This window comes from Capsicum annuum, chromosome 10 (genome assembly GCF_002878395.1).
Source record: "Capsicum annuum cultivar UCD-10X-F1 chromosome 10, UCD10Xv1.1, whole genome shotgun sequence".
In the NCBI taxonomy this organism is placed as follows: Eukaryota; Viridiplantae; Streptophyta; class Magnoliopsida; order Solanales; family Solanaceae; genus Capsicum; species Capsicum annuum.
Window position 1 is genome coordinate 16705504 of NC_061120.1, and position 20841 is coordinate 16726344.

Consider the following 20841-nt stretch of genomic DNA (forward strand, 5'->3'; position numbering starts at 1 on the left):
GAACTAGAGAAGAGGACGGAATAACAGAAACAGAATAATAAATAGAAAGATGAGTGGAAAAAGGAAATAGAGAAATAGACGGGGGATAAGCATAATGGGAAACTGATTCATGAAAAAGGACACTCCCAAAGAAAACACCTTGTGAGAGGAAAAAAATAATAATTTGTAACCCTTGTTTCTTACATAATAGCCAAGAAAGATAAGAAAAGAATTTGGATTGAAATTTGTCTCTTTGAGGGATAGGAACAGTGGTATGGCATAGACATCAGATGCCTTGAGATGGGAATAAGAGGGACGAGTACCACGGAGAAGTTTAATGGAGTTTTTTTGTGTAGTAGAGGAGAAGGATATCGATTAATAAGGAAGGTATCAGTGAGAACATTCGCCTTGATACTTGACGGGAAGTTTCGATTGAAAAAGAAAAGCCCAGGAGGTCTCTAACAAATGTTTGTGCTTTCTTTCCACTATCCCATTTTGTTGTAGAGTGTAGGGACATGACGATGAAAAATACCATAGGAAAAGAAATATTGGATGGCTTCACTACTAGAACCTATTTCAAAAGCATTATTGTATCTAATTGTCTGAATGTTTACCTTAAACTGATTTTGAACAAAGAAAAACAAAGACTTAATCATAGTGAAAGCGTTGGACTTAGTGGCTAAAACGTAAGTCCATGTGCATCTAGTGTAGTCATCTATAATTGTTAGGAAATACTTGAATCCATTGTATGTTTGGGTATGATAAAGGCCCCAAAGATCAAGATGTATCATGTGAAAAGATTTGGTGGAATGAATAGAACTTTCGCGAAATAGTAACCTCTATTGTCTTGCCATAGGACATACAAAACAGTAGAATGTTTACTTGGCAGGTAAAACAGATTTAAGAAAAGGGATAGCTTTTGTTTTAGCAATGGTATATGTCCTAACTTTTAATTCTAGGCCAAATTAGGACTGGTAGTATTAGTGGGACCAAGAGAGGTCATACAAAAATAATCATGAACATGCAAAGAACTGACAGAATTAGTGAAAGAAACAAAAGAAAAACCATCAAAAGGCAGAAGTAACAGAATTGAGTACAATAGGAGGAACAATAGTACTATATACATTGTTATCATAAATTTCAGTAGAAATAGAAAAAGAAAAATCTGTGGCTGTAGTTGAAATTAGAGAAGAATCAATGCTTAAGACAGAGAAATTGGATGCAGTAAACTGGGAAGGGGTAGTTGGTGATGGATGGGAGCCATTCAGCTGAAGCATACAAAGTCCATTAGAGAGTTTACTAACTTTCAGTTGTCTCTTCAGTGAATGTCCATGTAAAACAGAAGAAGTAGAACTAAAGTGAGTTGTACAATTAAATTGAAGCAGAAGTTTATGAAGAGATATGAAGTTATATTGAAAACTTGATACTAATAAAACATGATGCAAAGATAGATAATAATGCAAAGGCCAATGATCGGTGCATGTGACTATAACCTCTGTAACCATTGGGAAGAGAGATTAAATAAGGTGTAAAAAGAGGTTTAGTATTGATTAAAAGGTGTTTGTGAGGATTCATGTGGTTGATGGCTCCAAAATCTAAGATCCAAGGATTGTTATATATCTGGGAAAGGTGACAGAAAGAGAAACAACATATATTAAATTTAGAAAGACTAGTCATGCCTACAAATATGGTTGAGGCACGCATTCCAGAATCATGCAACCTATTCTACCGCGTCATAGTGAGAAGATGATCATGTTGCTCTTTGTTGAATCCATGCAGATCATCAGAGGGATGAAGAGATGAAGTAGAAGGTTGTGATTGTGAATGAGCAAATGGATGAGTAGGACCTGATCTAGGTAAGAAATTAGTTGATTGAACACAAGCAATAATCTTCCTATCCCTTCTGAACTGATACAAAGGATGATACCCAAATAACTTGTGACATTTTAGTACAGAGTGACCAAGTTTCTTCCAATATTTGCAAAATAGTCCCGAAGTACTTTGACCCTGATTCTGCTAGAAATTGAGTCTTTGTTGTCAAAATTCTTATTGTCAAAACCCATATTAGAATTCCTATTATTAAAATTCATTCTTAGCCTATTCTCAAAATCCACATTCGAAGGATAGGGTTTACGACTAGAAAGGCCAGTAATAGAAAAGGAAACAAATTTAGATACAAATGAAGGAAGAAATGATTGAAGCTCAGAGTGTTGTTCATTATGAATCAACATAGAGTATACACTATCTAAATCTTGAAGAGGTTTAATCATTAATATAATTCTCCTAATTCCAATATAAGAGTCATTAAACCAGCTAAGAACTGATGAACTCTCTATTCTCCCTTTAGCATAGACCATTCCTCCTTACTACTACAAGTACGTGGAGGATAAATAGTAGAGATGGTCAGCTTATACCGCAATTTTTTTAATACGATTGAAATAGGATGCTATGCTAGAAGAACCTTGAGTTACTGTGGAGATATCTTTCCTAAGTTGGAACACCTTGGTTTCACTAGAATGACATATTGGTTTTCAATCTCGTGCTGAATTTGTTCAGCAGTTTCAGTGTGAAAATAATTTCAGCAATATCTTTATCAAGATTATTAAGAATCCATGCAATTACCATATCCTTACACATAATCCAAGCATTATATAATGCATCAGTAGCACGTGCTTTATGATGTTTACCATTTATGAACCCTAATTTCTGATTTGCAGATAAGTAAATAAGCATTCCTCTCTTCCAACTACCATATCCAAACCCATTGAATGATGTGGCAACCAAAACCAAACTAGGATAGTCAGAGAGATCGAGGTAAAAGGTTGAGTGGAATCTATCTGTCCACTCGAACCAGCTGAACCAATTGAAGACATTTTACATAGTATAGAAACAATTACCACCAAAAATCACAAAGTGAATAGGAATCGTTACCAGCCTTCTTTACAACTCAACGAAGTAAGAGCCTTGTGCACCAAATACAAGAAATCATCACCATCGAAAACCTTCTTGAAACCATCAAAAGGAATATCAATGCGAAAATCATCAAAAACCACCTTGAAAGCTATTGAAAATCACAGAAAACTGCAGAATCGAAGTACTCTAAGAAAAAACACTTCAAAAAAAAAATACCAAAATAACGCTAGGAAAAATGTAAAAATCAGCTTGGTCTATAAAATCTCAATGAAAATATTCAAAGGTAACACCTTTCAAAAGAGGAGGAGAAGATTTATCAGGATCTCTGCTCTAATACCATATAAACTTGCATGAATACAGAATCAAATCAAAATACATAACGGAAAACCCTAGAAATTCAGAGAGAGAAAATGAGAGGAAAAAACTGCATTTCTAACGTAAATTGAAAGAATGGGCAAAAGTGCATATATATGGAAAAATTTTAGAAATAGCAACTATATTAATTGTAATTTTTATAATCATAATTACGAAAAATAGCAAGTTGTATTTTGTATTTAATTAAACTGTTGTTGTACAAATACATATACAATAAAATTTACTGCTCTTATTTTACTCAAATTAGTTGAGTTAAATAAGGAATAATTATTCCATCTAATTAAATTTTTATAAATTACTCTTATTTGTATTAGTAGATTCCTTTGCCAAATTGAAATCAAATATGAAGATTATTATTTTCATGATCTTCAAAATTTTAAAATATCATTCTCTTATATCTCTATCTATTTATTTTTTTTAGTTTTTTTATTTTTTTATTATTTTTTATTTTAATTTTTTTTTCATTTTTGCTTTCAACTTTATTTTCTCTCTTCTACTTCTCCTCTTTTTTTTTCCTTTTTTCTTTTTTTTTTTTCCTTTTCTCATATTTTTTTCATTTTCTTCTTCTTCTTTTTTTAAATTTTTTTCGCTTTTTTTTTTACACTTTTATTTCTAGTTTCTATTTCTCTTTGTTCTTTTTTTTTCCTTTTTCACTTCTTTTTTTTTTGGTTTCTTTTTACTTTTCTATCTTTATTTTTTATTTTTTATTTTTAAAAGACAAATATCTATATGATATATACATATTCAAAAAATATACAAAATAAATAGACATACAAATCTGCATATGTATTTACGGTAAAAAAAATATGCATATATACTTACAGAAATACATATCTAACTCACATGTATATATAAACATATATGACACAAAATCTCTATAATAAAATGACAATTATATACATATACATAAAGGTAATAAAAAATACATGATAGATATCTTAAACAGTAAAAGAAAATAAATAAGTACATATGTTACCCTCTAAAATGACATAATATGTACAATTTAAAGATAAATTCAACACCGTATAAAATACATATAGCTCTACATATGTATTTACAGAATACATACCTGATCCATATGTATATTCTTATTTTATATGAGTCACTTTTGTATTTCGCAAATACATATGAAGATATATAGTATAGTTATGTTTGTTACTGTTTAATATGAATATGATATGTATATCGTAAATACATATGTATATTTTGTACCGTAAATACATATCCAGATCTGTATGGCTATATATTTTATATGTTTTTGAATATGTGTATGTGATATATATATTTGTCTTTTCAAAATAAAAATTAGAGATAGAATAGTAAAAAAGGAAAAAAAATAAAATATAAAAATGAAAAAATGAAAAAAAAAAAAAAAAAAAAAAAAAAAAAAAAAAAAAAAGAAAAAAAAACTAACAAGAAAAAAAAAAGATAGAGACATAAGATAGTGAAAGACAGTAATGATGTTTTATTTTAAAATTTTGAAGATTATGAAGATAATTATCTTCAAATATGAAAAAGGAAAAAAAAAGGGAAAAAAGGGAAAAAGGAAAAAAAGAAGAAAAAAATAAGAGAAAAAAAAAAGTGAAAAAAAAAAAAAAAAAAATATAAAATGACAAAGAAAATAAGATGAAAAAAAAAAGGTAAAAGATATGGCTATATTTGGGGGAGGTGAAATAGTGGAGTGAAAATAGAAAAATGTAAAGTAGTGAGAGAAAAACATGCACTTGCCTAGTTAATGAGTAAAATAATGTTACTCTTGCTATAAACTATAATTTTACAAAAGTGTTGCTATTATTGTAATTATAGTATTAAGTATGCTACTTTCTGTAATTTAAAATTCACAAGTAGAATACTTAAGAGCCTAATTACTAGTTTTATAGCAACAGTTTCATAATTACATTTTATAGCAACTTTTATTTTGTATTTTTTTAAAATGTTGCTGTAAAAATACATCTACAAAAAAATTACTGCACTTAATTAACTAAAATTAGTTGAGCTATATATGGTATAATTACCAATCAAGTAAATATGTTGATTCCTTTTCCATTTAAAACACTTAAAAACGTGACATCCGTTATAATCAAATAATTCAAATTTCAGTTTTTCACCATTAACAGCTGCATATTTTTTTTTTCAATTTCTTCTAAACCAAGCCTGTATTTCTTAATCAAATTGAACTGATTCTTATGAGAAATTAACAACAATTGCAAAACGAATCAGTTATTCGATTAAATCAAATTCAATTGTTGATTCATTTGTTATATTTGTTTGAATTCAACTGTCAGTTGAAAATTCAACCATTACTGTTGTTCAAGGTACATAACCATTATTGCTATTCAGTTCACTTTTTTTTTACCATTACTGATATGCTTAGCAAGTTTTGGTTGTCGTCGTTAATTTGTATGTGAAAAAATTGTAAAACAAATTATAGCTATAATCAAGACAGCAGTAAAATTAAAATTCAAGTATCTGTTGCAAATTTCATCTTTAAAGTTGTTTCAATGGGAAAAAATCAGCATTCGACTCTATTTTTTATGATCATTTGTTATTATATTGATTGTTTTAACAATAGAATAACTGTAAACAACTTTTGAATTGAAATACATTCAAATTTTTTTTTTGAAATACTAGATAATTGATTGAACGAATGTTTCTGTTGAAGTTGACGTTATTATATGAACCCAGATAAAAATATAAAATATCTTTGTCCATATGTATTTTTGATGTGTTTAATGATAACACTGCATATGTATTTTTTATATTGTTAATGGTAATGGTGCATATGTATTTTTTGTTTTGTTGGAGGAATTCTGATATATAAATGTATATTTGCAAAAATATTTTAGTTTAAGGTAATCTTGTGTGTATGTATTTTTTTAATTGAGATGTTGGTTGTGTATCTTTGTTTGCATGTAATTCTGAAAAGTGCGTGTTATAAGAAGGAATATTTGACAAATTGGTATGTAACATATCAAATTACAAATTAGTTATGCTCCAGATGTATTTTTTTGATATGCTTAGTTTTAACACTGCATATGTATTTTATATGCGATATATGTAAACACTGCATATGTATTTTTGTTTTGCTTGTTGGAATTTGAGAGTATAAGTGTATATGTGATAATATGTTTGGTGCCTGTTTTACTTCCGTTTGATCAAATAGTTTGTGTATTTTGTATTTTAGAAATGGGAAGCATACCAGTCCTTGTGAAGCACTCTGGTCGATGGACGTACGAAAAGAACTTCGAAGAATATGTCACTGATGCTATACTGTTGAGCACATCAGTCACATTCGTTGAGCTGCATGATGTTTTGGCATCTCACTTAAATGTGGATTTAACCATCAAACGTATTCTAGTGGAACATCAAATCACTCCTAATGCAGGGCAGCTAAAAATACATAACGATATGGGTTTAAAAGTGTTTATATTGCAAAAAAAGTTGATACAAGACATGAATTGTCTTCCTTTATATGTAAGCATTTTGGATAAAGTTGCAGGGAGCAACTTGGCAAGTTCATCTATATGTGTTTCTAAAAGAGGAATCAACTGTAACAACTTAGAAACAGTGATAAATACAACAAATGAAGGAGCTTTGGCGGTTTGTGAAAATACAGAAGCTTTAGATTTTTTTGAGATGGATCCTGTTGAGGTGATTATCTCAAACCCACATCATAAGCATGTTGAGGAAGACTAGGTTTACTTGAGTCAGGCATGAAGGATTATTCAATTAGGGAGAAGTTTCAAACGTGCAGTAAAAGGTCAAGTAAGAAAACGTACGTATATTCTATATCTCTCAGATCTTGTTTAATATTAGTTTGGATATGTATTTTTAATATAATAAACTATGTTACGTGCAGGTATACATTGTTTTGCAAATCAAGAAACTATGAGTTTTTAATGCGTGCATCAGGAATAGGAGAAACATGAATGTTTAGAATAAGAGAATTCAGACCTCAACATACATGCCCAGTGAAGGACAATATCTATCCAAAGGTGCATGCAACTAGTATGTTGATAGCTGGTATGGTTAAACAGAAATTCAAAACCACAAAAGAAAATACAGTGCGACAGAAATAAAAAATGACATGAAGGAAGATTTTGATATGAATTTGACATACACTTTATGTTGGAGGGCAAAGAAAAGAGCGTTAGAAGAATTGAGGGGTAAACCATCAACATCTTATGGGAAACTGCCATCATACTTATATGTTCTAAATACTACCTATCCGGATTCACATATAAGAATGAAGAAGACAGATCATAATGCGTTCTTGTATGTAATTATCGCTCTATATGCATTCATTAAAGGATTAGATCATTGTAGACCAGTCGTAGTTGTTGATGCTAGTCATCTGAGAGGAATGTATACTGGGCATTTATAACAGCATGTGCAACGGATGGAGCAGGTTAGTATCATTTAATTACTATAACTAGTTGTATTTTTTTTTGGCTTTCTGTTGTAGAGTTGAAAAATAAAATACATATATCCAATTCATATATACACATGTGTATATAATTAGATATATGTTCAAAGTTTTTTGAATGAAACATGTAAAATTGATTATGTTTGATAGTGAGGTTGATGTAAATTTTATTATATGTAATTGATACAATTTATGGTAGATAAAATATACATTTTAATTGAACTATATTGTAATAAATACATATGCAGTTCCTAACAGTATTTAAATCGGCCTGCGCAGATTTTTTTTATATTCGCATGTTCTATATTTTCTTTGGCATATGTTGTGCTTAATTCTGAAAATTATGAATTATGTATACAGGTCATATATTTCCTTTGACATATGGTGTGCTTGATTCTGAAAATGATGCATCTTGGACGTGGTTCTTCAAAAATCTAAAGGAAGCATACGGGGTTAGACAAAACATGTGTGTTGTGTCTGATAAGAATTCAAGCATCATAAAGGCTGTTGGTGATGTGTATGAAGATGTTCCACATTATGCATGTATGTGGCATCTATGGGGTAATGTGAAAAGACTTTACAGAAAGTCACACGATGCATTGTCGGAGATATTTTATACAATGGCCAAATCATATTCAAAGTTAGAATTTCACATGTTAATGGTAAAAGTTGAGGCAGCTGATATAAGGGTAAAGATATATTTGGAATTGGCCAGTTACGAAAAGTGGGCTAGGTCGTATGCAACAGTTCACAGAGGATGGACTTTGACTTCAAACATTGCAGAGTCAATAAATAGAGTACTTGTATCAGTAGAGAACTGCCAATTTATGACTTTCTTAAGGAATTTTGATTACTGTTGCAAAATGGAATTGTGCAAATAGGCAGGAGGCTTCATATACCTTCACAACACTCATTGGAAAGTTTAATGACATACTCAGTAAGAACGAGGCTTTGTGTACCCGTATGACGGTATGACCTTTTTGATTTGTGAAAATTTTAATCATGGAAACATAAATATGAAAGGATAAAATGCATAAAGTATCAATGTGAAAATACTTTTCATGTAGTTGTATATAAATGAAAAGATATAAAACATAAAATATATGAACATTTAAAATACATAATATGTATTTTGCATATGTATATTGTTGTATTGAAATTACTAACAACTACATATGTATTTGGTTGTTCTGTAAAAATGTACTCTGCATATGTATTTTTATTACATAAATATTTTTTTATTTTTATTTCAGGTTGTACCAGCCATAGAATATGTATATACGGTACACGATAAACAAAAGCACTTCATTGTTTGCATCAAAGAAAAGAAATGCTCATGTAATGCTTTTCAAATAGATGAGATACCATGTGCACATGCTTGTGCGGTGTTAGAGAAAAAGAATTTTGAGAAGGGGCCATACTGTTCAGATTTGTTTAAACTAAAAACAGTTTTGAAGATATATGATGTTCCAATCTACCTGTTGCCACACAGCGATGACTGGATAATTCCAGAGACCACACTTGCTGAAATAGTACTGTCTTCAAAATACAAAAGACCTCCAGGAAGACCTGCAAAGAAGGATCGTGGAAAATCAAGCCGGGATATATTTGGAAAGAAGAATATCAACTCATGTGGTGGTTGTGGGGCTAAGGGTCACAATAGGCGCTCTTGTAGGAAATATCACAAATGATACATTTCTTTTTCTGTATTGTTTCTTAAAAAAAGATTTTCCTTTTTTATAATGATGAACTAATTCAGTTTAGTTAATGCATTTATCAATCATTTGACAATTAAAGACAGTAATATCTGAATAATGGAGCTATATATGTTTCAAAATCTGTACATTACGTATGTATTTTTAAGCAGCAGTTCATATGTATTTTTGACATAGTAAATATATGTTAGGTTAAAGGTGGTAACTTTGATTAACAAAACAAGTATATGATTCGTAATTATTCAAAGTTTTAAATATATGTGACATATAAATATATGTTTGAATTGCATAATGTTATTACTGCATATGAATTTATACTGTAAAAATACATTTAATGTATAACACAAATGTATTTTCTAAAAAAAATATAATCACTGCATATGCATTTTATAACTATAGACATACCTATAACTTCATAAAATAGTCAAATTTATCTTTAATTCAAATTCTCAAGTATAATTATTTTAAATGAACACATATCAAAAAATAAACATTAGGTTTGATCAATATGTATTTTCCAACATCTTTATATTAACACGAAATATGTATTTTTTGGAGAAATATTTATAACGTATAATCCATATGTATTTTATAGCAAAATATCAACACTGCATATATATTTTTTAAATAACTGCATTAAAATGTCAAATTACACTTTAATTTAAATCCTAATTTATAATTATAGTTAATGAAAATATAGTAAAAATGCATATTAGGTATGTTGTAGTTGTATTTTTTAAGTGTTTGTTTCTAATATTTCATATATATTTTTTTGCTGAATAACAATTGATGTATACTACATATGTATTTTTAAGGATAATATGAAAACTACATATGTATTTTTTAACTAAATCTCACAGTAAAATGTTGAACTCCTTAAATCTAACACTACATGTTGTATTTAACAATATAGGAATGTGGTGAAAAACTTTAAAGAACAACAACAACATACTAAAATACATATTAGGAATAGTCCATAAGTATTTTTGCAATATTTGATTTTAACACTGCATATGTATTTTTATACGATATATGTATTTGTAAATGTAATATAAAAACTACGGAAGTATTTTTTAACAAAATCTCACCGTAAAAGGTAGAACTCCATGAAATATGAACAAATTCAAAACATATAATTAGTCTGTACAATCAAAACCTACATCCATAAACTAGTTTCTAAAGTACAAAAAGTCAAAAATCAATAAACCATCATATATCAACAACTTCAGTGACACTAGTTATTCTACTTTGCCTTGCAGGCCTCATGGGTGATTCAACATCACTAATGGCATTTGTTTCTTGTTTTCGGATCCCATAATCCCACAAAAGTACAGCATATCTTATACGGAGTGCATTGAGGTCGAACTCAGACGCAATAACTTTGTGACCATAAGAAAGGCACTCTGCATACATAACCATAAATACACCACAGTCCCTACAAAAAAAATAAATTTGATTAAATGGTGAAATATATTTTGTACAAAGATATAATTTTGGTATATGTAATTTCAAAACTTACAAGCTTCCACTAGGTTGTTGAGGCAAATCATCTTGAAATAAAACATCAAACATATCTGTGGATTCTTTGTCTTTGTATCTTGGATGGCTTTGATGATCAATCCCTTTCTTAACATAGAAATCACATGCTTGGAGACACAATGAAATAATCTTTGCTATTTTCTCAATCTTAGCAAGAACAGCCGCATAATGACCACTGAATTCATATGAATCATACAAGAATATACATCTTTCTGAAAATGATAAAACCGCGAGAACCCAGTGATGTTTTTCCTTTATATTGACCGGAATAAAAATGTCTTCGACTGTATGTCATGGAACTGTGGCATGCATATGGAACCCATTGATGTATTCCATAAGGTGGTGCTCCCGACCTCCATCTTTAAGATTTTGAGCATCCATAGAATATACATCATTCAACGATCTAATTACGTTCATAAAGTTGCAGTCAACTGTACTATATTTGTATGATTTGTTTGGATCATTTTTGTACAAATTGTGCGGCCCATACTTCGACTTCTTCCTCAAGTAGTAAAAGCAGACATCAATATGCTGCATTAGTGAATACGACAAACTTTAGAGCATTCAAAAAAATTGTATTCTAAATATTACAGTCTATGCAAGTAAAAAATACATATGCAATTTTTTATATTAATGTAGATGACTTGTGTATCAAAAATTGCATTCTTAAAGTTCAGTTACATACAGACAATGTTATCTACATAGTATATGCAATAGTATTTGATGTAGTATACTATATCATACTTTGAATTCTTAAAAATACATACACGTTAAACCAAATGTATTTCAATGTAACCTAATATGTATTTTTAAGTATTGTTACAGACGAAATGAAAAATTTTTTATTTCAAAATAATATACTAACCGAGTTTGTCCATGTCTGATCTGCAAATTTCATCGTATAGAATCAGTTTTTGTCTTCCACAGTCTCAACACCATAATGCTTCTTTGAAATTTCTGATTTTTCCCTCTTGTAATGATCCACTTTTTCTTTCCTATGTATTTTAAGGATTTGGTAAACCATGAAAACATGTATTGATACAAAAAAATAATTTTTTATAATAACATGTTTTATTTATATATTTAATATATATACATCTTTACATAATTTTAAACATTTATATTATTTTATATATAATACATACACTTCTATATTATTTTTTATACCTCCTCCCTCTTTGAAAAATTTAATCTAGTCGGGTACCACACTTGTGGATTCTGAAGGATGCCTAACCCCTTTCCTTCGGAATAACTTGAACCCTTACCTAGATCTCAATTGGTTTTTCCCAGACTAAAAATATTAATCACATGTTAATACTTCAATAGGTTTCCTTATTTTCCTTAAAAATTAGGTGGCGACTCTGTGTAAATTTTCATTCTTTTAGAGTCCATAACGTCGTGCTCGTTTTGACCTTTGTAAAAATAGGGTATGACACCCGTTGTCACACAAAGATGACTGTCTAATTTCAGAGAGCGTACTTGGTGAAGTAGTACTGCCTCCAAAATATAATAGACCTCCAGGAAGATCTGTGAAGAAGGATCGTGGAAAATCAGGCCGAGATATGTTTGGAAAGAAGAACATCAACTCATATGGTGGTTGCGGTGCAAAGGGTCACAATAGGCGTTCCTGTAGGAAATATCGACAATGAAACATTTCTCTTTCCATATTATTGTTTAAAATTTTATTTTAATTTTAATTTAGTTGAACCATTTTTTTTAATCATCATTTGACAAGTGAACACAATCACATCTGATTTCTGCATATGTATATGTTGAAACATATGAACATTGCATATGTACTTTGAATGTGCAGTTCATATGTATTTTTAGCATTGAATATACATGTTATGATAAAGTTGTTAACTTTAATTAATCAAACACTTATTTGGTTTGTTATTGTTAATTGATTTAGCCACATATGACTTATTATGCAAAATCTTAGCGTAGTATATGTGTTTATACGATAAAAATATATTCAAATGTATAATACATATGTATTTTAATAAAGAAATATTAACACTGTATATGTATTTATGTAAAATAATATTTCACCATAAATTATAGAATTGCAGTAAAAGTTCTAAATTATCTTTAATTTCATTTTTTAGTTATAATCATATTAAATGGACAATATGTATAATCATATTAAATGGACAATATGATTTATAATTTCACCCTAAATTATGAACAATATGTATTTTATAAAAACATATTACTAACACTACATATGTATTTTTATGCTAAAATTTCATTTATAATACTCCATGTTTTTTAGCAAAATATGAACACTGCATATATATTTATTACTAACACTACATATGTATTTTTATGCTAAAATTTCATTTATAATACTCCATGTTTTTTAGCAAAATATGAACACTGCATATATATTTTAACATAATATTAACATTTTTTAACTAAAAATTTCAGATATATTTTTTGAAATTCTTAGTTATATCATTGCATATGTATTTTTTTCATTTAAAAACAAAAGATATGTATTTTTAAGGCATAAAAATTCCTGCATATGTATTTTCAGAATAATATGAATAATACATATGTATTTTACAACAAAATCACACACTAAAATGAAGAACAACATAAAAGACTCTTATTAAACTTGAATTAGTACTATTATAATCTACAATTAAAACCACTTCAAAACATCAAAATTAGTTTGTATAATCAGTTCCTACATCCATAAACCAGCGTCTAAATTATATAAAGAATCAAATCCATCAGTCATCATACATCAAAAACTTCAGTTACACTAGTTATTCTACTTTGCCTTGGATGCCTCAAAGGTTCTTCAACATCACTATGAGCATTTAATTCTTGCTTTCTGGTCCCATAATCCCACAAAATTACAGCATATCTTGTACGGAGTGCATTGAGGTCGAACTCAATCGCAAGAATTTTATGACCATAAGAAAGACACTCCGCATATGTAACCATATAGACACCACAATCCCTTAAAAAAATAAAAAAAATAAAAAAAAAAACATATATGTGCTTAAATATATATTTTAAAAAATAAATTTTTGTTATATGTAAATTAAATAACTTACAAGCTTCCGCTCGGTTGTTGAGGCAAATTCTCTTGAAATAACACATCAAACATATTTGAGGAGTCTTTGTCTTTGTATCTTGGATGGTTTTCAACATGAATTCCTTTCTTAACGTAGAAATCACAATGTTCAAGACACAATGGGATAATCGCACCTAATTTCTCAATAATATCAAGAACAGCCGAATAATGTCCAGATGATTCATATGAATCATATATGAATATGCACCTCTCTGAGAAAGATAAAATTGCTAGCACCCAATGATGTTTTTCCTTTATATTTACTGGAATATAAATGTCTTCCACTGTATGCCATGGTACAGCAGCATACATACAAAATCCATGTATGTATTCATTAACATGTGCCATATGTCCTCCAGCCATAAGGTTTTCAGCATCCGCAGAATAAATATCATGGAGAGAGCTAATTATGTTCATAAAGTTGTAATCTACTGTGCTGAATTTGTAAGACCTGTTGGGGTCATACTTTGACTTCTTCCTCAAGTAGTGAAGCAAACATCAATATGCTGCGGTACGTAAGAACACAAAAATTTAATATAATTCAAACTATTTGTATACTAAATGTAGCATGTGCATGTTATATAAAAATACATATGTAAGTTATAGTGCATCACATCCTTTCTTATATAATAAAAAATTAAATAGAAAAATACATATTTGCACCTGCATATGTATTTACTAACATAATATGTAATTTAATTACTTCTATAAATGTAAAAAAACATTGTTAAAAAAGAATACTAACCGAGTCGGTCCATGATTGATCAGGGAACCCTATTGTGTAGAACTAGTTTTTATCTTCAACAGTCTCAATTTTGAAATGCATCATTGGAATGGTTGATTTCCCCCTTTTGTAATGATCTGCATTTCCCTTCCTATTTTTTGTTGTTAATAAGTATATGTTAAATCATGAGAAGATGATGTAATTTAAAATAAAAAATTAAAACTTTTCAATAGAAATACTTTTTAGCATGAACTTTGAGAAGGTCTTCAGAAATCTAATCCCTAAACTTGTTGACAATTTTCGTATCCACAATCCCATCAATTGAATGATAAACAAATGGATGTTTCTGTGGGAATATACGTATGTGTCCTTCCGAGCTCTCTATATAGTTATGCAATACAAAAACGTAATTATTAAAAAGTATTTGCATAACATGTTACATTGTAAACTAAATATATAACTAATTGTACTTACCGCCAGCTGAAACAAATTTCATCGTGTAAGGTGACTCTTTGAATTTGGATGGTCTCTTAATCCTTAACTTAGCAATAGGAGTTTGAATTTCACGATTAGCAGAGGGATGAACAATAATGCTTTTACTACTGTATACATTCAAAGTAGAAAGCAAGTCATCAGAGATTGTGTCTTGTGAATCAGGCAAAACTGTTTCATCCCCTTTTTCATCAATGGTTAAGTCTTGCGTTTTAGGAGTTGTCATAATCTGCTCCTCCGTACCAACATCAACCTCTCCGTGCATGTCTGCTTTAGAGCTCGAATCAACGTTCTCTTTGTTTTTCTTCAAAATTAGAAAAAAAATATTAATTTTTTATGTTCAAAATAACCCACATAACCTCAAATATATTCATAATACATACCTGACAATGCTCTTGAACAACAGATTCGGACTTCTTATCATTAAAATGTTCATTGATTTGTTCTTCTTCCGAAGTTGCCAATGGATGTCTCGTGATGTTTTCTCTTCGGTATGCATTAAGACTTGGTAACAACTCATCTGGGATTGTAAACTGCGAATCAGACAAATTTGTATCATCCAATTTCTCACAGTAATCTGCAATAGAAATAAAAGAAAATATATAATTGTCTTATGGATTGTTATGATTTTTACATCACATAAACTGAAGTACAATTCATTATACATACTCGATCATCGTGATGAACAATCTGCTCAGAATGATTATAATCCAAATTTATACTTTGGAGAAGCTCATCAGGGATTAAATGTTGAGAATCAATTTGAATGTTTGTTTTATCTGGATGCAAATCAGTGCACCCCTTGCAAACAATCAAAAAAATTAAACCAACTTCAAATACAAAAATTCAGTTATATATATATATATATTACTATATATATAAAATAACATATAACTGCTACAAAAAAGTAATTACATTTGTGCACTCAAAAGAATAATAATATTTTCGTTATTTTTTACCTTTGTACCATCCTGATTCTCATCCAAATTTTGGTCAACAATAGGACTGAATTGTTGTGGTGATGTTTCAACACCAGCATAATCCATCTGTTGTGCTTCAACCTCTGCATCTTCATGTTGTTGCTACAAGTATAATTTGAATAAAATACTATTATTTGATTTTACTTGATATGTATATAGCAACCCACTGAAAAAAAATACTGTTGGAAAATACATTTCTTGACACACATCATATGTATTTTGCAATACATTGCATATGTATTTTTTCAAAATAAATAAATATGTATTTTTGGAATAAACTCCATATGTATTTTTAGTAATATACTGCATATGTAATTTTTACAAACTCTATGTATGTATTAAACAATATACATTTCATATGTATTTTTTTTATATCAAATCATATGTATTTTTTGTGTAAACTTCATATGTATTTTTAGCAATGTACTGCATATATATTTTTTCATATACTCGGCATATATATATTTTTAATAATGTGGATATTATATAATAATAAAACTTTTACCTTGCTATGTTCAATTGCTTTAACCATTTTTTTGAACTTTTTCTTCACTAATTGACGAATTCGAGTAAACTCTTCACGGACTCCTTTAAACTTTTGACAAACCTGTATTCATACAAATTCATTAAACACATATTTTTTAATGTAAAACAAACATTTGACAAAAAAAAATTACCTCTTCGCGGAATGCATCAAAAACTTTCTTAGAAATAAATTTTTCTTTCTCAACATGACTCTAACGCTTTGACACGGCTACTTCCTCTACAGGACTATCTGCCTTTACTGTACCTGAGGAAAAGTAACCCTAACTGTTTTCTTCCCTTCCTTTGTTTTTGAAGAAGAAGCCTGTCGTGTTGGAATTGACTTGAATACTGGTGTCTTCATTACAGCAGCCTTGACAGCATGATGAGGTGGAGTCCTCGTTTGGGTATGCGCGTCATCAATATTCACTTGCTTTTTCCCTGCAGGTTTCTTCGCTACTGGGGTTGATGAATCCACCTTCTGTTTCTTCTTTGAAAGTTTGTTGATCTTCTTTGGTGGTGGATCCTGGAAGTCATCGTCAGAATCAACTGAACGTTCATCTTCAGTTACATCCTTCTTTGGTATTTCAAGCTTTGCCATTTCCATTTCAATTGGCTCTATGTTCTTAAATACAACCTACGAATATGTTAAATAATATGTTAAAGAATTGAAAATGAAATAGAATATATGTATACAGTACATATCAATGCATATATATTTGTTCACAACAAACCTTGCCATTGTCCTTGAACATCGCATTCATCAAAAACTCATAATGTGGACGAGGTGCAATCGTCTTCCAATTTAATAATCGGGAAATTCGAGTCTCAACTTTCAATGCAATCTTTGGTGGGACATTTGAACAACACTCATATAGCCATACTTGAATAGCCAATGGCATTTCCTGAATCAAATAAAATTTGCCCCCAGCTTTCAGTCGGTTGTTCAAACTTCTAGCCAGATCTTCAAAAGTTAAAGAACCCCATGGAAAATCCTTATATCTACCACTATCTACCAAATCAAAATGAAGACAGGGTATAACAACAGTGTCAATGTTAGACAACACAAATGAATGTAGGAAATATAGAATTGCAAATTTCTTAGCATCCTCATCATTATTCTCCCCCCATACTTTCTCCGTGAATGCTAAAAATAGTTGTCTTTTCTGTATAATTTTTGTCCCATTAAAATATTTTTCAATCATCCCATTTGGTACACCCTCATCAAAAGTAAAGTCATACCTATTAGACACACAATTCAATCCGGTTATGATAGCAAATTCCATGGGAGTAAAACTAAGAGAGGTGCCATTAGCAGATATCATAATCCCAGAAGAAGAACTACCCTTCACCTCAAGCGTCATAACACATCTACACAACTGTGCTTGCACTACACACTGCTTCTTCTTCATAAAAAAATCAAAAATGTTATTCTCACAAAAGTTTTTAAACTGTTCCTTGTTTAAAATTGCACATATGCTTTCATAAATATCATTGTCACTATACGAGCACATGTGCGGTACAAATCTTGAAAGTTTTCTGACAAGGAATATTTCGTCCCGCATCACCTATACAAAGTAAAACTACCACTTCTTAATCTGTAAACAAAATTCAATCAAACAAAAAAAACATATAACATGCATATATATTTCAGATGATTAAAATGCATATGTATTTTGATCAACTCGTAAATGTAACCAACACTGAAAAATACATATCAAATGTACTAAAAATACATATAAAGAATAGACTGTTATGATATTTGAACTAAAATAACATGCATATGTATTTTAACATTGTAAAACATACAACAAACACTGAAAAAATACAAATACTCAATATGCATATCAACTACACTAAAAAAACATATATGTCAAAATTATTCAACTATACTAAAAATACAATTCAACTATACTAAAAATATATATCACCTATACTAGAAAAATATATATCCAAAATACTATTAATGAGTAGTTAATTTCAACAATATATTTTCGCATAATCCCTAAATATCATCATAACAGAAAATACATAATTACTTGAACACTAAAAAAAAATACCTCTTCCTCACTTTCTTCTTCAGATTCATCATAAGATTTCTCGACTTTGTCTTCAATTTCTTTAGATTTCCTTTTCTTCTCGAGTTGTTTTTTAGTTTTTTGTTCCTTTGGAGAAGGAGTTTTCTTCAACTCTTTTCTTTTTAAAATTTCCATCATCTTCACTTCGTCGATACAGAACTTCGACCTAATCTCTTTCGATATACCAAATTTTCTCAACTGTAAAGGATTTGAAACAACAGTTACTAAATCTTCTTGAGTTAACCCAAGACTAAATGATGGTGCATCATACACTAATTTCATATTCCTTGTACCACTGTTTATAGGTGTTTTTGCAGTGTGTTCATCCATTAAAACACAAAACCCTTAAAAATTAATTTTCCGATGAATTAGAGTAGGCAAAAAATAAAAATCGCTCACATGCAAAATACGATTCCTAATTACCTGAAATATGGGAAGCAAATCCTTATCATAGATCGTGCAAGAATCGTGCAAAATGCAATAAGATTGAGGAGAGAGTGATGGTTAATGGCGGAAAAATAGGAAAAAAAAAATTTAATTAAGGAAAGATAATGAAGGAGGAGTAAAAAGGGAGATTTTCTCACAGTAAAAAATTTTAAGCGGCAAAAAAATAGGGACCACTTAAAATAATGCTACATATGTTACAGAATGTAATTAGGGAAAAGTATTGTTATTTTTTGTAATTAAGTACTTAAGTATGTTAACATATGTATTTTTACCTTTAAAGAACATCTAAAATCTTAAAAGTTCAGGAGTAAGTTGATGGTCAATAGATATGGAAATACGTAAATTGTTAACCATTTTAACACCTAAATTGAGATTCAGTTCTACATAAAGTGCAAATATTTCAATTGCATTGTAAGTGCCATCTCAAAATTCAGGAATCATAATTAGAACTCAAATACCAACTTAATCAATCAAACAACAGAAAGAAAAAATCGTCTAGAAAATAAACTGGAACCAAACAAACGAAATTGAAAACACAGATTAGAAAAATCATACCTGAGCTGTTATGAAAGCTGCGATGGAAAGCATAAATTAGGGCAAAAACGAAATTGAGAATGAAATCAGAAAAAATGATGAAAAACGAAATTGAGAATGCAGTTAGTACAAAAATTAGGGCAAATTAAAATATATAGAAAGTTTTCTCTGTATTTTTATGAGAAAACAGAGAGTTTTTTCAATTGTTAGAAAAAAAAAGTTCTTTTTTGGCGCCTTATGTTTTATTAATTAGCCGTGAAAACGAATTAAGTTTCTTTTTATTATATTTTTTATTAGAGTTTGGCAGTACTCTTTGCCGCTCAAGGCTCTAAATTATTGATAGGGATCAGTTAATAATTTTCTTAGGATCAAATTTTATACCTTTACAATAAAATGCATAATTAAGATTCGAAATAGAATCTTGTCTCAATAAATATACTTTTAGAGATAAAATTATTAACTCGTCCCTGAATATTGATCTTAAATAAATCTTTTTGTTATAGTGTATTTGAAGTAGATTTTAGAGGCAAAGTATCACAATTCACATGCATGAATCTAATTGTATGTGTAAGGCGTAAGTAGACACTCGAAATAACTTAAGAACTCTTGACGATAGTTACCTAACCCGTTTGAGTGAGAGAGGGGGGAGGGGGATGGGTAATAAAATATTAGAAATTAATGAAAATATAACTGAAAATATCTTGCAAACCACTCGTAGAAATTACTGCATATTCCTACGACAAAAAAAAAAGACACCATAGATATTCACCCTAAAAATATAATACACATAAAGCATCATGACTTAGAAAATCAACAAAAAGACATAAAATCAGAAAATACATAATCAAATGTATGCGCTTAATATCAAGTTGAAAATCAAATAGTTCGACAATTATGAACTCTTTCCATCATTAGTAAACAGTGAACTCAACGAAGGCTAGTCGAGTATATCCTTCTAATCACCACATGATAAATTCTGTGGAGGTTGCCCACACGTTCAATGTTTAACTCCGTATCCAGATGTGATAT

At 29.5% G+C, this 20841-nt stretch overlaps 1 protein-coding gene across 1 annotated transcript; it reads right to left on the reverse strand.

Annotated features, from left to right (window-relative positions):
• Window positions 1-15033: 15033 nt before the first annotated feature.
• LOC107844173 lies at window positions 15034-18117 on the reverse strand. The gene is made up of 7 exons (XM_047397610.1): window positions 17488-18117; window positions 17022-17390; window positions 16737-16838; window positions 16219-16333; window positions 15635-15828; window positions 15234-15555; window positions 15034-15140 (listed from the first exon to the last, which is right to left on the reverse strand). Exons 1-7 carry the CDS (start codon window positions 18115-18117, stop codon window positions 15034-15036), a joined length of 1839 nt encoding a protein of 612 aa, XP_047253566.1.
• Window positions 18118-20841: the final 2724 nt, after the last annotated feature.

What these genes read in the sequence shown, in the direction of transcription:
- LOC107844173 (XM_047397610.1), bottom strand. Translation starts at nt 18,117, where the DNA reads ATGACGCTTGAGGTGAAGGGTAGTTCTTCTTCTGGGATTATGATATCT. An exon ending in TTGTTCAAGAGCATTGTCAG is followed by an intron (nt 15,556 to 15,634) that starts GTATGTATTATG and finishes CTAATTTTGAAG; the next exon opens with AAAAACAAAGAGAACGTTGA. An exon ending in GAAATTTGTTTCAGCTGGCG is followed by an intron (nt 15,141 to 15,233) that starts GTAAGTACAATT and finishes ATAACTATATAG; the next exon opens with AGAGCTCGGAAGGACACATA.